This window comes from Macrosteles quadrilineatus, unplaced genomic scaffold, assembly GCF_028750875.1.
Source record: "Macrosteles quadrilineatus isolate MER2022 unplaced genomic scaffold, UCM_ALF_1.0 Scaffold_5__1_contigs__length_97177068, whole genome shotgun sequence".
NCBI classification, from domain to species: Eukaryota; Metazoa; Arthropoda; class Insecta; order Hemiptera; family Cicadellidae; genus Macrosteles; species Macrosteles quadrilineatus.
Genome location: NW_026542598.1, coordinates 6,150,454 through 6,166,641, shown reverse-complemented (window position 1 = coordinate 6,166,641; position 16,188 = coordinate 6,150,454). Strand labels below are relative to the sequence as shown.

The following is a 16,188-nucleotide window of genomic DNA, read 5'->3' as shown; positions in this document are numbered from 1 at the left end:
ACATTCCTTTTTTTTGTGGCAATTAAAAACATTAATTTAGTTTTTTTTTTATTCAGCCGCAATTTTCCAAAACGGTGGCCAACTTTGAAATTTCTTATGAAACACCCTATATTTGATTATGTTTTCGGATAGAACATGCAATTTAAACACTTTTTTATTTTTGGAATTTTTTTCATAAACCTACTAGTTTAGGAGTTACAGCCTATAAAAAAACGACTTCCGGTGTACTTGTTGCATCATGTAGGTTTATACGTAGGTTTATAGCAAAAATGCAAATGTAAATAAGTCTTAAAATTGCATCTACATTCCAGAAAGACCATAAAAACCTTAAAATAAACAGTTTTTGCACTTTTCAAGTTTGCTGCCATTTTGTAAAATAGCCGCCATTTTTTAAATAATAGAATCAATATTTTTTACGTATTTTATGATCTTTTAGGAATGTAGATGCAATTTTAAGACTTATTTGCATTTGCATTTTCGCTATAAACCTACTCGTTTAGGAGCTACATGACGCAACATGTATACCGGAGGTAATTTTTTCATAGGCCGTAACTCCTAAACGAGTGGGTTTATGAAAAAGATTCCAAGTACAAAAAAGTGTTTAAATTGCATGTTCTATCCGAAAACATGATCATAGGGTGTTTCATAAGAAATTTCAAAGTTGGCCGCCATTTTGAAGAATGGCGGCTGAATTTCAGAAAACTAAATTCATATTTTTAATTGCCACAAAAAATAAAGAAATATCCCCCAGATAAAGTTTTATCTAATTCTTACCGTTTCCGATATCCCAATGGTGGCCTCCTTGAGTTGATCACCCTGTATATATGGGAGGATGTTCCATTAATTTTGCTTCACTCTACATGTTTTCTGTAATGCATCTTGTAGTGTAGGGTTTCCCCTTATTGTGATAAGAAACAACCTGGATGTCATAAGGAAAATACACTAACTCTGCAATAAGGAAAGTACATAGTGCATCAGTACATTTATCAATGACTGTTTTATTAATGTAAAGATATGCATGGTTTTCATCAATAAATTCTAGTCCTACTTTGTACGTGAGCCAGAGATTTTGTTTTTTAGAATTAATGATTCAATATTTAAGTTAAATTGATATTCAAACTCGTTTGATGTAAAATTGTTGAGGTTATAATCGTTAGTTGTGTATGTAAATACAAAACAAACAAGTGTTTATCACAAAATAGTACGTATGGCTAAACAAAACATTAGTATTTTATTAAACAGATAGAAGAATGGATCGGTAAGACATTCGTAGATTACAGGAAACCTTTCTTTCCTCAGTAGTCCTTTTTACCAATAAAAAATGGATAAGACAAAATAATAAATCTATATGGCTTAAATATTTTGTTAATGCTTCGTTGAAATACACGAGTGAGATGCTCCGTATCAACAAAAAATCATGTGAGTAAACGTTGAAGACTATTTTGTATTTTAAAAATGTTACAATGATTAGATATATGAAATTTGGGTACTTTCCTGTTAAAGGGAACATTCATTATTATCGATGATTTTTTCCTCGATATATCGATGTTTTTGTTTTCCGATCCATTACAAATTGACAACAACTAACTGATCTTGTTGAGGCTAAAATAGTCTGTTATATGGATTAAGAAATGAAACTGTTCTAAGCTAACCTAACATAACCATATAGCGATTAACCATAGTTAGAGGAAACTTGACTAAGACTACCATAAGCATAAGCATAACCAACCAAACTTGCTGTACCATTTAAAAAAATTAGTTTGGGTTTGAATATAAAAGGCAAGTTATAAACACGGAATTTTTAAATGTTACAGCAAGTTTTGGCTAGTTATGTTAAGCTATTTTTTTAACAGTTTCATTTCATTAATGTTTGTTGATACTGAACAATATTTTTGTAGTTGTCAGCTGATAAGTTTCAATTTGTTAATATCGATATATCGAGAAAAAAATCATCGATAAAAATGAATGTCCCCTTTGACAGGAAAGTACCGAAAATTGTTTGTATTTATTTTTAAATTGATCCAGAGATTTAAAAAGTAGGCAATTTTTTTACGTGGGTGAAATATTGTAAGTAGACAATATTTAGAGAGGATTGCTATAAATACCTTTATTTAGGTAACCAAGCCTAATCTATTTATGTATTTTTAGATAAATTAAGAAGATTTTTTATTAACTATCACCATGTGTGTAGTACTTATCAGCATTGACGTCCAACACATTTCTGTTGTTGATTGTTAGGCTTTTTTATTTTGCCCCATATAACTTGAAATACATTTATTTTATTAAAACAGTAGTCGCTTTTGATACGTGTACTTATCTATATTCTGGAATAACACCCAATGATATAAATCAGAATATGTAATAGTTTCTTATTGTTTCTAATAATCAAGAAACTAAATGACTAATGATAATATTCATTTTCTAAAAAAAAATACCATTGGCCTAGCCTTAATTTATTTTACTTATCAATACTGTACTTCCAATATAAGATAATAGCAACTGCAGTTTCCTTACATATCATGGATTTTTTGATGTTGTAAATGTTGAGATAAGCCCTTAAAACATATAACAGCTGTTTAAATTAAATAACCCAGTTCCTTAACAATCGATTGCGTATGACTCGTGCATATTTTTCCACGAACAGATACTACAGATTTATTACTGTAGATAACGTATGCCTTCAGTTAGTAGGTGAGTTTTCCTTGTAGGCGACACACCATGGCGGCTCTCAAGTATACACCTCTAGATCCCCAGCTGGATGAGCTGATCCAAAGGTCATTCCGCGGACGTCGCCAGATCCTGTGCGAGGGGTTCATGGTGACGGTGGGCTTCAAGGAGATCGCCGATGACATCCTGAACATGGAGGTCCGCGAAGACGACGTATGGGTGTGCACCTACCCCAAAAGTGGTTAGTAAGACTACGTTTACATTTGTGACTAGACTGACATTTTCACATTCTATTATTGGCTGGCTTTTATTTATGTTGAATATTGCCACAAATATTTATCTATTGAAGATATATCAGTAAACGACAACGGGACAGAGCCCAGCGACTTTAGGAAGGAAGGACATGAAAATAAGGCTTACTGTAAAATATACAACTACGTTTAAACAAACAAAAAAAATTTTGGAGAAATAATAATCTGACGTGACAATACTAGTTTTTTTTAAATCTCAAAATGAGCTATATACTCCTACGTTAATTGAAAAGTCTTTGTATACAAAATATGGTTAAATTTAATTATATGCTTTACTAAAGTAAAGAACTAATCTATTATCAAGTTTAAATCCTAATGATTTCTGTCACTCATCCACTTCATGATTGGAAAATATTTAATTTTCTAGATGAACGCTAAATTTTTAAATACTGTAAGATCGGAATTGAAATTCCAAAATTACAACGAAAACAGCTAACTAAAAAATAAATGCCAAACTCACAATATAAACTGAAATTGTGGATAGGATACTTCTGGTATAAGTCTTAAAAATCATATTATAATATTTGACAGCCACAAATAGCTAAACCACACATTGCTAGATACAGATGAATATTAGGTAAATAAGACCAAGTCATTTGATAAATCGATTAGTTGATTAGATTACACAGAGTTTTGCGGTACTGTTGGAGAAAACCATCAAAGCCATATTTTATTCTAAATCACAAAACTAGGCTACACAAAACATTCAAGATTTAATTTGAATCAAATTGTATACAAAGGATAGTTATTTTACATTAAGGTTTCCACTCTTAGAGTAAGTACAATTATTTGTTTTTCATATAAAAACAAAATACCACATTACCTCGAACCTTTGAACATATGGAAATGAAGTTGCTATTTATTTAAGTGTCCACCTCCGAGTTAGCTCTTGTAACATTTTTAGTACATTATTACAAATACAGAGGTAAAATATCTAGTTCAATCGTCATCACAAAATACCTAAGTATACGATTTTATGTTGATTGATATATACTGAGTATTTATAAATAATTCAAATAGTATTGATTAATTGTATACAGCCTTACTGTTAGGATTCATACAGGTACTTAAAATCATATGATTTACACATTGAAACTAACACAAATGTTATTCAGGTACTACTTGGACAGAAGAGCTGGTCTGGTGTATAGCGAACGATCTTGACTTCAGTGGGGCCAAAGTCTCCCAATGTCTTAGATTTCCTTTCCTAGAGTGAGTATAGTTGTTTTGAGTTATTATATAAATAAGTCATTATATTGCAGTAAAGCTTTGGACGTGTAGATTTATAGTTTCCTAGTAGTGTTAATCAAAAACCTAGGTTTACTGCTGAGAAAAAAAATTATAATTGTTAAACAATAAAAGATAATTGGCCGATTGTAACTGAAGTATGTTGATAAGCGAACTATAGTAAAACAGATAAAATATATAGTTGTCTAACCCAATTGGATTAGTCACTGTGATAATTTTACAAGGTGTCCAGTGAGTTAGTACTGGTAATAAAACTTAGGAATAGAATTATATAGGTAAAATAAAGCTTTAAACCAAAAATATTTTTTTACGAAAACCCCTTGTCAGTAAAATGTTCACCATACTATTTTTAAATTAAATTAAATATCTTTAAAGCTATTGGAACTTTATCAAATTTTGTGTATGATTTCTAGTAATACACTATTTTTTTAAAACTTAATCATTTTCAAACATAGTTTCGGTTGTATTGACGAGCATTGGGTCCTTAATAACTTAGATTTGAAAACAAAATCCACAGTAGCCTAAGTTTCCACTGTACATTTTACTGGTCATTTGGTAGAATTTACAATGTCCTATAAAACGACATGTTCAAATATATTTTATTACTTTTATTACCTTAGTTTAAACACAATTTTGTATATTGTAAACACGACGTTGTGGCGAAATATTTATTATTTTTATTTTGAGAGTTTCGTTTTATTTTGGCCCATAAAACATATTTCTAAATTGTTTTCACTTTGTTGTACTTTCGGGGTTTCCTCCCTGTATACAGTATGAAAGTTGTACTATTCATTTTTTCATGTAGGCCCTAATGTATTTAATATTCAGAGCTAAAAAACTAAGAATCCAATCCCGAAAACTCTTCTGTTTCTATACTCGTTTTTAAAGATGTTAATCAATATTTTCAGATTCACACAGATGTTTAGAGGAAGAAACGACACACCCTCAATAGACAAAGAGAATCTCGAACTACCTCTTCGTGTGTTAACAAATTCAGTCGAGTTTGTGAAAGAGATGAAATCGCCCCGTTTTATAAAAACTCATCTTCCATTCTGCTTGTTGCCATTACAACTGCAACGTGGAATTGTGAAACCAAAGGTGTGTAAAGACTGACTGCTAGCAATGGTATTTTTTATGAAAATCCTTTATTAATATAGCATTATCTGAAATATTAAACAAGCTTTTTCAACTTTATTTCTTCGGGCCTCAAAAGATGAATATTATTTCCAACGGTGTACTTCATGCTACGCTGTGGGTGTTATCAATATTTTATCATGCGTCACAAATCATTGGCCTACTATCACCGCTAGATGACGTAGCTCTTTTTATTGGTGCCATGAACTCGGAATGAGCGATTAAAAATGCCCTCATTTGTATGTTACTTCGTATTGTTGTGAGAATTGTACAAATAAAGTTATCTTTGATTATACAATTTGATCAAACACAGCCATTGTTACTGAGCAGTGGTTCAAGAGTCGGATCGGTAATAATCATTAAAATTTGGGAGTTATGCTATAAGCTAGATACAGTTTATGTTTATGTTATTTTGGGCGGTAAATGTTGGAAACTGGATTACTATTTTTACTAAATTTAATAAGTTTTCAGATCATTCATGTTCACCGGAATCCCATGGACCTCTGTATATCATACTACCACCACAGCCAGTTGATGATGGGATATAACGGCACTCTTGAGGATTTTGCCGCTTTGTTTATAAAAGACTCCTGTAAGTTCCCAAATAAGGCCATTTGGAAAATAGACAACCTAGGGTAATTCTTTGTAAAATAATTGAACGGCAAAAAAAAATCACAAACATTATTTGAAGAGGTTAGTTTTTAATAGCTTAATTATAATATGATGGCTTTCTACGACGAAGAGTTCAACAGTATTTTGAGTTTCCAGATTTGGTAAAATTGATTGGTTCTTGTTTTTTAAAACAAAATGTGGATATCTAAGGCATAATGTGCAGTTGAAAAAAATCTTACATCCCTGTACAAACATTGAAATGATGATAAAGTAAGCTGTAAATATTAAATCAAACATTAAAAAACATATACGTAAACAATTAATTTGGTAAATTTTTTCACACAATCCAACTTTATTATCTTTATTATTGTTGCTATATTTCATCGTGTATATTTACCAAGTAATAACATAAAAAATATTATTTTTTTTAAATAAAACCATAGCCAATATTTAATGGAATTTATAATTTTACTTGAATAAACTCTTCCTGAAGATAGAAAATAGCAGATTTTTTGTGTGTATGTAACTCAAAAATTAAATTTTAGTTTTATTTAACTAGTTCAGTACAAATGTTTTGTTATTTAGAATTAGAAAATATTTTACTGGCGAATTACCATGTAATGCAATTCTCTTTGTTTTAACCAAAATGATATTATTTATTGATAATTTTGTGGTTTCAGTGCTATGTACACCTTTCTGGAAGCACCATTTGGGATATCTGGAAAAAAAGACTGATTTTAACATACTCTATCTTAAATACGAGGATATGAAAAAGGTAATGAATAGTAACAGTGCGAATTTTAAAGAGAATATTTCTCTACTATCCTTATCAAGGGGAGCGAATTGATCTAGTGGAAGAGTGGGGGGCCCGAGGTCCCGGGTTCAAATACCGCCGATCACCAATGAATTTTATCCATGTGATAATGCAGCAACCCTCTATTACTAGCCTGAAGTAATGTGTTAAACAGATCCGGGCTAGAAATAGGGTCCTATGATGTGAAATGGGACAAAAGAACTTAACTATCCTTATCGAAGTATAGGTTAAATTTTGTTACAGAGGATGTAATTCGTATAAGCATTATGTATATACATTCCAAGTAGAAACTTACTAACATTAGGTAGCTTTGTACTACGGTGCACTTATCATTATTACTACCCTGAAATTGGTACCCTTACACCTGTTCCTTATTAAGCTTGTTTAACTGTGCAAGCAAGAGTACAGTATAGGGCTAACTAAGGGAGCTTCCAACCATATCTTTTGTCATTTTATAATTCCTTGGTATTTATATCATCGTAAAAATCTTCAGAAAGTATTTAATAATGATCGAGAATGTAATCACAAAACAAAAAAGTTCTGTGTATACTTTCATATAAATCCAACACCAGGAACCCCCCTAGACATTCTTGTAGGTTTTGGGAGGGGGTGGTGGTAATGTAAATCAAATAGTGTTTTATTTTTCATCATAAAGTAGTGAAAAGGACTTATATGGTAATCCAAAAACGTACGATTGATTAAACTATATTTTTCATAATAATATCCATTATTATGCTTCTCGCTAAAATCAGAAAAACTTTCTAGGATCTCGCATCCAACGTACGAAAAACAGCAGACTTCCTCAGCAAGCCTCTGACAGATGAACAGGTCCAGATGTTGTGTGACCATTTGAGCTTCAACAACATGAAAAACAACCCAAGCTCCAACAACGAGGACGTGGTCAGCATGACAAAGAGGTTTAACAAGGTTGAGAGTGAGGGGAGATTCCTAAGGGAGGGGACCGTGGGGCAGTGGAAGTCAAAGTTCAGTCCGGAATGGGTCTCTAGGTTCCGTAAGTGGACTGAAGCTAATGTCCAGGGAACAGAACTTGAAAACGTTGTAGAAATGACAAACGGTGTAATCAATGTATAGAAGTAATTGTAGTTTAAATACTTGGCATCTTTGTATAGTATCCTGAAAATTCTGGTAATATACTGGGTGTGGAAAAAACCGAAATATTTTTGCTCAGCGACAGGTGATCTGAGGGTGGTGGGGGTAGGTAGAATGGTCGCCTGAGCTACGTTTGTTTGTTATCAAATCGTTTAGGCAATGGTTCAGTCATTGCAACTTAGTGGCAGTCTTGCGCACTCTTTTAATTAGGTCGACATAGAGAGGTCCCGTCACAATTATCTGTAATGGAATATCAAAATGCTTTAACATGTGACGTAATTTTCCTGGCGGACGACAAGTGGGAAATTACGCCACCGGTAATAAAACGAGGATCCCAGGATTCGCCCTAGTCTGGTCGCGGGGAGTTTCCCAGGAGTCGATAGTGATTCGGATAGCCTAAATTTGATAGCCCTGGTTGTCAGAGCTCGAGACGAACGTTACGGGTTACTAAACACCCAACTAGAAATCACCACTCTAGCCTAGGGCTTGTGGGGAAATTAATAATTTTGCTTGACTCTGTGGGCAAATATCTAAATGACACACTACTAGCTAACTTAACGAATCAACAAGTAAGCTAAGTAGTCACTCCGCTTACCTACGGAGTTAAGTTGTCAACCTGAAACAAACAAGGTTAGAACAAGAATAGGCCTAACCTAGTCTAACTCCCACAGAGTCCGAATTTACTAAAATGATAAGAAAACAAGTTAGCCTAAGTGGTCCAGGTGAGGAACGAACAAAAAAAAAGGAAACTAAAAAAGGTGAAACTGCTCCTTGAGCCAAAAACGAAAACTAAAACTTTAACTTCCTCACGTGTTCAACTTAGACCAACTTCGACAGAACTTGTCCAGCAGAGACCTGTCTGCTGGAACAGACTTTGGTACGTTTGGGGAACTTTAAAAAAAAGGGTTTTAAGAATTAAAAAAGAAAGTCCCAAGACGGATTATGAAACGTAATTGAAAATATATTTCACCAACTGCAGTACTTTACACAAATTGTTGGTTAAGGCGTATGACTAGGTCTGCGAATCAGGCCTAGCCTTCAAGTTCAACCAAGTTTCGTACACGAAAACTGGTCAAGTAATATACAATAATCTGTAAGTTAGTTACAAAACTTACCCGATGACGAAATTATATCAAAATATTCACTACGAAACAATACATACGAACTTAAGCTTTCAGAGCTTGCGATACGAACTTTAACTTGCACGAATTTTCGAGAACGAACCAAAAGCGAAACAAAACTTACCGAAAAGCCGGGCCGGGATTACGAATGACAATTCTCCTCCACAATTCTTCTTCTTCCCTCACCTTCGTCTCAGAATCGAGACGAAAGTTAAAACGCTTCCTGATTGGTCAGCACAAACAGAGTCAGCTGAGTCCCGTGTCAGCAAAGGCAGGCGTGACAGCTTTAACATGCTTTATAGCTGCCTCGCTCACAAGGTGGATCAGCTGCTCTTATTCTCTCCCGTAGCCCGCCCTCAGACGCAGTCGAACAACCAAACAACCAAACTGACACCAACGTCGTCTGCTGTCTTGGAATTGGAGGTTAGGTGCGATGTCAGTTTAGCGTCGCGACTAGGGCACAACAACAGCTTACATTCAGCTGTTTAAGTTTCGTGGTTTAGCCGTTATTTTACCCCCTACACATTTGACCCGTTACACCCCCTCCACACTTCGGAACGAAAAAAAAAGAAAAACGAGAAAAAGAAAAAAAGCTGTTGAACTTTCCTGCAGATGACACATCAGTAGGATCGTGGGCAGGAAAAGTTGACAGAAGCCGATGCCGGACCCCGTTGGTCCGGCTGCTCCAGGGTGTTGACGACGAAAAGTGGGCGAAATTAGGAATGATGTAGACTGTCTGAGGCCGAGTTGCCTCAGAGGTCTGGACGAAAACGAATCGGGGCGAAGAGTAACCAAAGGTGAAGAGTAGGCGTGGGGTTTACAAAGGTAGGGTAGTACGGCAGGCTCGGAGTCTTGGAAGCGGGGCGAAGAGCTACTCACGAGGATACGTCACCCCCAGACGAGGGTTAGCTATGGCTGCTTGTCGGCAGCTTGACGTGGCCGATAGGACTGACGAACAACGGATCACCAGACGTCGCTGCGGTTGCGGGATCCTTGCAGACTAGTCACGTGCACAGAAAGGTTTCAAGTCTTTCACGTGAACGACGTGCACTGCAGCGGTATCCTCATCACGTACCTCGTAGAGATTAGTACCTCGACGACCGACCACAATGCAGGGGCCATGATATTTTGGTGCTAATTTCCCTACGATGGCGTCAGCAGCGGAAGACAGGATGTGAAGTCTTCTCATCACCTGCGCGCCAACTTCGTGAGTCACCTCCCTACGACGGAGGTTATAATATGTCGATTGCCTCTCGTAGGCAGCCTTGAGGTTCTTGTGTGTCTGCACGATCAGACGCTGAAACTCATCCAGTCGTTTGCGATGGGTCTCACTTAACGAGGGACCTTGGGGAGTTTCAGACACCTCAAGCGAAAGGCCACGGACGGCACAGGGAGGCTTCAGTTCACGTCCGAAACACAGCATCGCGGGAGTGAATCCAGTAGAGTCGTGGACAGCTGTGTTAAGGGCGTACTGAAACTCCACCAGGTGGTTGTCCCAAGACCTATGGTTGCCTTTCACGAACTGCGCAATCATAGTCTTCACCACCCGGTTCTGCCTCTCGACTGGGTTTGACTGTGGGCTGTAGGGGGCCGTTGTCTGTAGCGTGATGCCCCACTCATCAGCCAACTCTCGAACCAGTTTACCGACGAACTGCGTGCCGTTGTCCGTAATCAACACATCCGGAGCTCCATGTCGAAGTAGGATAGCCTTCAGCTTCGTCACCACATTCTTTGCGGTTGCAGACGCAATGGAGGCGAGTTCCGTCCATTTGCTGAAGGTATCCTGCACCACGAGCAGAAATCGCTGACCCCGCTGTGATCTAGGCAATGGGCCTACTAGGTCAGCAGACACTGCGTACCACGGTCCTTGGGGTTGTCGGAAGTACATTTTCCCAGCTGGTTTCGTTTGGGGTACTTTATAGGCCTGGCATTGGGCGCAAGACCGTACATAGGCCTTCACCTCACGACGCCAGTTAGGCCAAAAGTACTCCCCACCAACTCGGGCTAACGTCTTCTTCACCCCAAGATGTCCTGCCGTAGCCGTGTCGTGGTTTTCGTGCAGTACCACGGATACTTGGTCGCTTGGCACACACACCCTCCATGTCGTAGGTTGATCCTTCCTCGAGACAGCACGGTACAGCTTACCGTCGCGAAGCTGGTATCTCGAGTATCGCCCAGGGTGTTTGCTGACCAGATTGCGAAGGCGGTCATACCAAGCACCGTGGCTGCCCGGCGGGTTACCATCGTTGTCCGCGTCGGATGATGGGTCGTCAGTCTCCTGCTGCGTCGGACCAGGAGCTTCGTGATCGATAACGTCACCCGCCGGATCATCGCCGAGTGAAGGTTCGTCACCTTCAGCATCGGTTAGGCGTCGTAACCGCAACTGTTTCCTAGCACCGCGTCTGGTTAAAACTCCGACCTCAAACGTAGGTTGATCGGGTTCACCAGACGAGCTGGGCACTTCAGGGACCGGCTGACGAGACAGGGCGTCGGCCACTCTGTTCGCTGTCCCCTTGCGGTACCTTATCTCGAAGTCGAATTGCTGCAACTCCATAACCCACCGAGCCAGGCGCCCACTAGGCTCACTGAGCTTAAGCAGCCATTTTAGGGCGACATGGTCGGTTATCGCAATGAAGTGGTAGCCTTCGAGATAAGCCTTGAATTTCCGAACAGCCCACACGAGAGCGAGACACTCCTTCTCGGTAGTTGTGTAGTTCTGTTCGGCCTCAGAGAGTAGCCTACTGGCATACGCAACGACCACTTCTCGGTCGTTTACACTCTGAGTTAACGCTGCTCCCAGGCCATAATTCGAGGCGTCGACCTGGAGCACGAAGGGTTGGCTGAAGTCGGGACAGGCGAGAATCGGGGCCGTCACCAAGGCGTGCTTCAGAGCTTCGAATGCCTTAGTTTGTTCGGGTCCCCAGAGCCACTTGGCGTTCTTCTTCAGCAAACCTCGAAGCGGAATGGTTACTGAAGCGAACTTCTCGACGAATCGCCGATACCACGACGCAAGGCCTAGGAAACTGCGAAGTCCCTTGACGTTCGTGGGTGCGGGGAAATCCTGAATGGCGCGGACCTTCTCAGGATCCGTGGCGATTCCATCTTGGCTCACGATGTGTCCCAGATACTTCAGCTCCCTACGGGCGAAGTGACACTTCTCGGGGTTTAAACGAAGGCCCGCCTCGCGTAGGCGGCGAAAAACAACCCCCAGAAGTTCTAGATGCTCCTCGAAAGACGTCGACACTACCACAAGGTCATCAAGGTACGCGAAGACCTTCGGCTCCAGCTCAGGCCCGATGACTCTATCCAGAAGGCGCTGGAAGGTGGCACCGGCAGAGTGTAGGCCAAACGGCATGACCTTGAACTGAAAAAGGCCTAGGCCTGGCACAGTGAAGGCGGTCACGGGGCGACTGTCGACGGCCAATGGCACTTGCCAGTAGCCTTGCTTCAGGTCCAAGGTACTAATAAACTTGGCCTGCCGGAGCTTCTCAAGGATGGCGTTAATCCTAGGCAGAGGATAGGCGTCCTTGATCGAGGAGTCGTTCACCCTACGCATGTCGATGCAAAAGCGGTATTTCCCAGTCGACTTCCGGATCAACACGATCGGAGAGCTCCATGGACTCTCGGATGGTTCGATTACATCATCCTTCAGCATGGCAGCTACTTCATCGTTGATGACCGCTTGCATTGCAGGGTTACGAGGGTAGTGGCGCTGTTTGATCGGGACAGCGTTTGGTTTGAGCCGGATGACATGCTCAGTCAACGCCGTGGGTCCCACAACAGCATCGAAGAGAGGAAGTTCTTTCTCGAGAAAATTCTGGCGATGTCGTTCTTCCGTTGACGTCAGCGGTTCCAGTGTGCCCGTCGCACAAGGAAGAGTCGTGGTCGTGTCGAAAGTGCCATCGTGGTTGACGTTTATTCGTATGAGGTTAAGGTTTCGAATACACCTCATACCCAATACGACGTCCGTGGTGAGCCCAGGCACAAAATAGGCTCCGAGTATGAGGTTTTCACCTAAGATCTGGGCCGGGATGTGGTACTTCGTCTCAATCCGACAACGTGTACCATCAGCCATCCTCAGGTCCGCCGAAGATATCTCAGGTTTTACCCCACACTCGTCGAAGTGACGAACAACCTCATCCCCGACGAGGTTTACAACTGCTCCGGTATCCAACAGAGCGTGAAATCCCTTTCCAAGGAGCGTGACGTCGACAAAAGGTCGGATGTCTGTCGGCTCAGACGATTTTCCAGCCGACACGTACGAGGTGCTCACGTAATTGAGCTCGGTAGAGGTCATAGATGGCTGCGCTGCGGGCTCAAGTGACCTCACGATGCCTGAACCCGATTCAGTGAAGGCCGTTATGTACTGGAGCCATGAGCTCCATTCTTCGGAGGTAGTGCAGCCACGGGACGTGGGCTCAGGCGACCTCCGGCGGCCTGAGTCCGTCTGGCGTTTCCCGCGCGACAACCGCAGCTCGTAGTGGCCACTCCTACTTGTTTGCAGTAGTAACACCGCAACACTTTCGGCTGAGTACAATCCCGGAAGACATGTCCGCGTGCATCACAATTCCAGCAGATCGGAGGGTTGCGGTTATTCGGTGATCGAGGTGGGCTCGTAGACGGTAGGCCCCGGTTTCTATTGTTAGGAACGCTGGCTGTCGTATGCTTTGGATGGTTACCCCCGCTCCTCGCAGGGTTATCACCAGTGCGGCCCGTCTTTGGCGAGGTAGGTTGCGGTTTACGGTCGGGCTCAGAATAGTCCATCACCGCAACATCGACAAAACGGTCCGTTCGGCGTCTGGGCGTGTAGGCAGTCTCAGGTACCAATGCTTGAGCGACTGGAGGGGGAGGGCGGAACAGCTTGCGCTCCCGTAGCAGCTCCTCGTATTCGTCGGCTCGCTCGATGAGGTCAGGTAGCGTGACAAAGTCATGACGTCGTATCATGAACTTGTATTCCGGCCTCATGTTCAAGTACACCAGGTCGATGGTTTCCTGGTTAGAGAACGTGCCGCTCCGTCGGATCAGGGTTGTCAGAGCAATCACAAAATCTTTAAATGACTCTGTTTCACCCTGAGTGCGCTTCCGTATCTCGTCATCTAAGTGGCGATGATAGCCGGCAGGGAAGAACTGGACCTCAAATGCCCGCCTAAAATCGTGAAAGGAACGCCACATCATTTTGTTGTTCCTGTACCAGAGGAGAGCTTGGCCATGTAGAAGTGAAGGCAGCGCCTTTAAAACGTCTTCTGGCGACAAAGAGTAGGCCTCTCGCAGCTCCTCTAGACGCTCCAGGAATGACACTGCGTCCCGCCTGCCGTCAAAGCGCAGGTTCCACTTCCGCACCTTGTCGCAGAGGGCGGACGACGTTTTAGCAACGTCCTCATGTAGGTCATGACTCCGCAGGACGTGAGAAGACCGTACACCTCCATACGCATCGTTTGTCCAAGACGGGACGGCGTACCGAGAGGTTAGCTGGTCGACCTTGTTAGCTGGCGGGTCGGCGTAGTCACCCTCATATGTTTGTGGGCCCCGTCGTTCGAGGTTCAACACCTCGGCTAACGTGTGCTCCATGCGGTGCAGGTCGGCATCGGGCGATAGGCCTAGCATTTGGCGTATGCGGTCCAAACTTCGATGTATTGGGTCCTCGAAGGGGTATTCCCGAGGCAGAGACCCTTGAGCCGAGTCGAAGGTATGCTGGGCATCAGTAATGTCCTCTTGTCCGGCGAAGGACAGTTCGTGCGGTGCCGAGGTGACCGCAGCAGGTGGGCTCTGACGCTGGAACGTAGCCCTGGGTAGGCCTACGAGTCCATAGGTACCGGGTGGCCTCCACGCAGTAGGATGATGAATGGACCCCGTTCGGTAGTCAAAAGGCGATGGGCGTGGAGTAGAATCATGCATCGAAGTACGGGCCTGGTTATCTAACACCTGGCCAGTCATAGGCACCTCCTCCTGGGAGGTTGCGGGGGTCTGAGCGCCAGCGTTGATCCGCCAGTATAGGCAAAGGCGCCTGCGAAGTTCCTCTACCGTGCCATGGGTGGGTAGGTCGAGTCGCTCCACCTCAGCGATCAACTGTAGTTTAGACAACCGGTAGATCCATCCAACGCGAGGATCTTCCGTTGGGGCGAGCGGAGCGGAGTAGCCGGTCGAGGTCATCGGTCGTGTGTACACCGTCGATGTTGTGGTAACCGTCGATGCGCAAGAGCAGGTGGGGATAACCGATGACGTAGTCACCACGGCACCAGCCGTGGTTAGAACTCCTGGCGTCGTACAAACTTCAGGGAGTGAGTCAGGCATAGCTGCAAAGTATTAGTGCACAACAAATCAAAACAAATGGCAACAACAATTTAAAAAGGCTGAAATTGCTTAACAATTATGAAAAATCCACAATAGGCCTATTTAAATTCAAACCTAACGTTGAACAGAACTATCTAAGTCCAAACGAGACAACTTAAAAAAAAATTTTTTTTTTTTTTTTTTCAGCCTAAGTCCCAACCAGGTACTCAAAACCCAGAAAATTTGTTAAAATAGGACCAAGTCCAAACTGCTCCAAAATCCAATAATAAAAAGGCTAAAATGCAATAGGCTACTGTAAAGTAAACGTTTTACCTAAAATAAATAGGCTATCACACAAATAGGCTAAAATATTAAACGCTAAACACCAATAGGCCTAGGCTAGCAATAGGCTACAATGACGAAACCAGAAAATATGTAGGCCTAAGCTACCTAATAAACTAGAAATGCTAGGCTTGAACGTTAACGTAGAATAAAAAATAACAGTAGGCCTAGGCGAATACTTGAAAGGCTAGAGCGGTTAACGTAGGCTAAAATCTTACAACTCGACGTCAGCTGCTACAGCGATCTTAGCTTGAGCTCACCAAGTACTATCAGACTATCCAATCACTGGTCCAACTGCTTCGGGCGCCATTTATGTGACGTAATTTTCCTGGCGGACGACAAGTGGGAAATTACGCCACCGGTAATAAAACGAGGATCCCAGGATTCGCCCTAGTCTGGTCGCGGGGAGTTTCCCAGGAGTCGATAGTGATTCGGATAGCCTAAATTTGATAGCCCTGGTTGTCAGAGCTCGAGACGAACGTTACGGGTTACTAAACACCCAACTAGAAATCACCACTCTAGCCTAGGGCTTGTGGGGAAATTAATAATTTTGCTTGAC

General features: G+C 41.7%; 1 protein-coding gene across 2 annotated transcripts; it reads left to right on the top strand.

Moving 5' to 3' along the window:
* Positions 1 to 1,276: 1,276 nt before the first annotated feature.
* LOC128995305 (luciferin sulfotransferase-like) lies at positions 1,277 to 8,159 on the top strand. 2 transcript variants are annotated; one of them, XM_054420280.1, is made up of 7 exons: positions 1,277 to 1,419; positions 2,709 to 2,908; positions 4,094 to 4,190; positions 5,135 to 5,324; positions 5,832 to 5,952; positions 6,653 to 6,747; positions 7,552 to 8,159. In XM_054420280.1, coding segments are annotated over exons 1-7 (1,032 nt in total). In that variant the 5' UTR covers positions 1,277 to 1,417; the 3' UTR covers positions 7,879 to 8,159. The 2 variants fall into 2 exon arrangements, with proteins under 2 accessions (XP_054276255.1, XP_054276256.1); XM_054420281.1 differs by lacking the exon at positions 1,277 to 1,419 and having other exon boundaries at positions 2,704 to 2,908.
* The last annotated feature ends 8,029 nt before the right edge of the window (positions 8,160 to 16,188 follow it).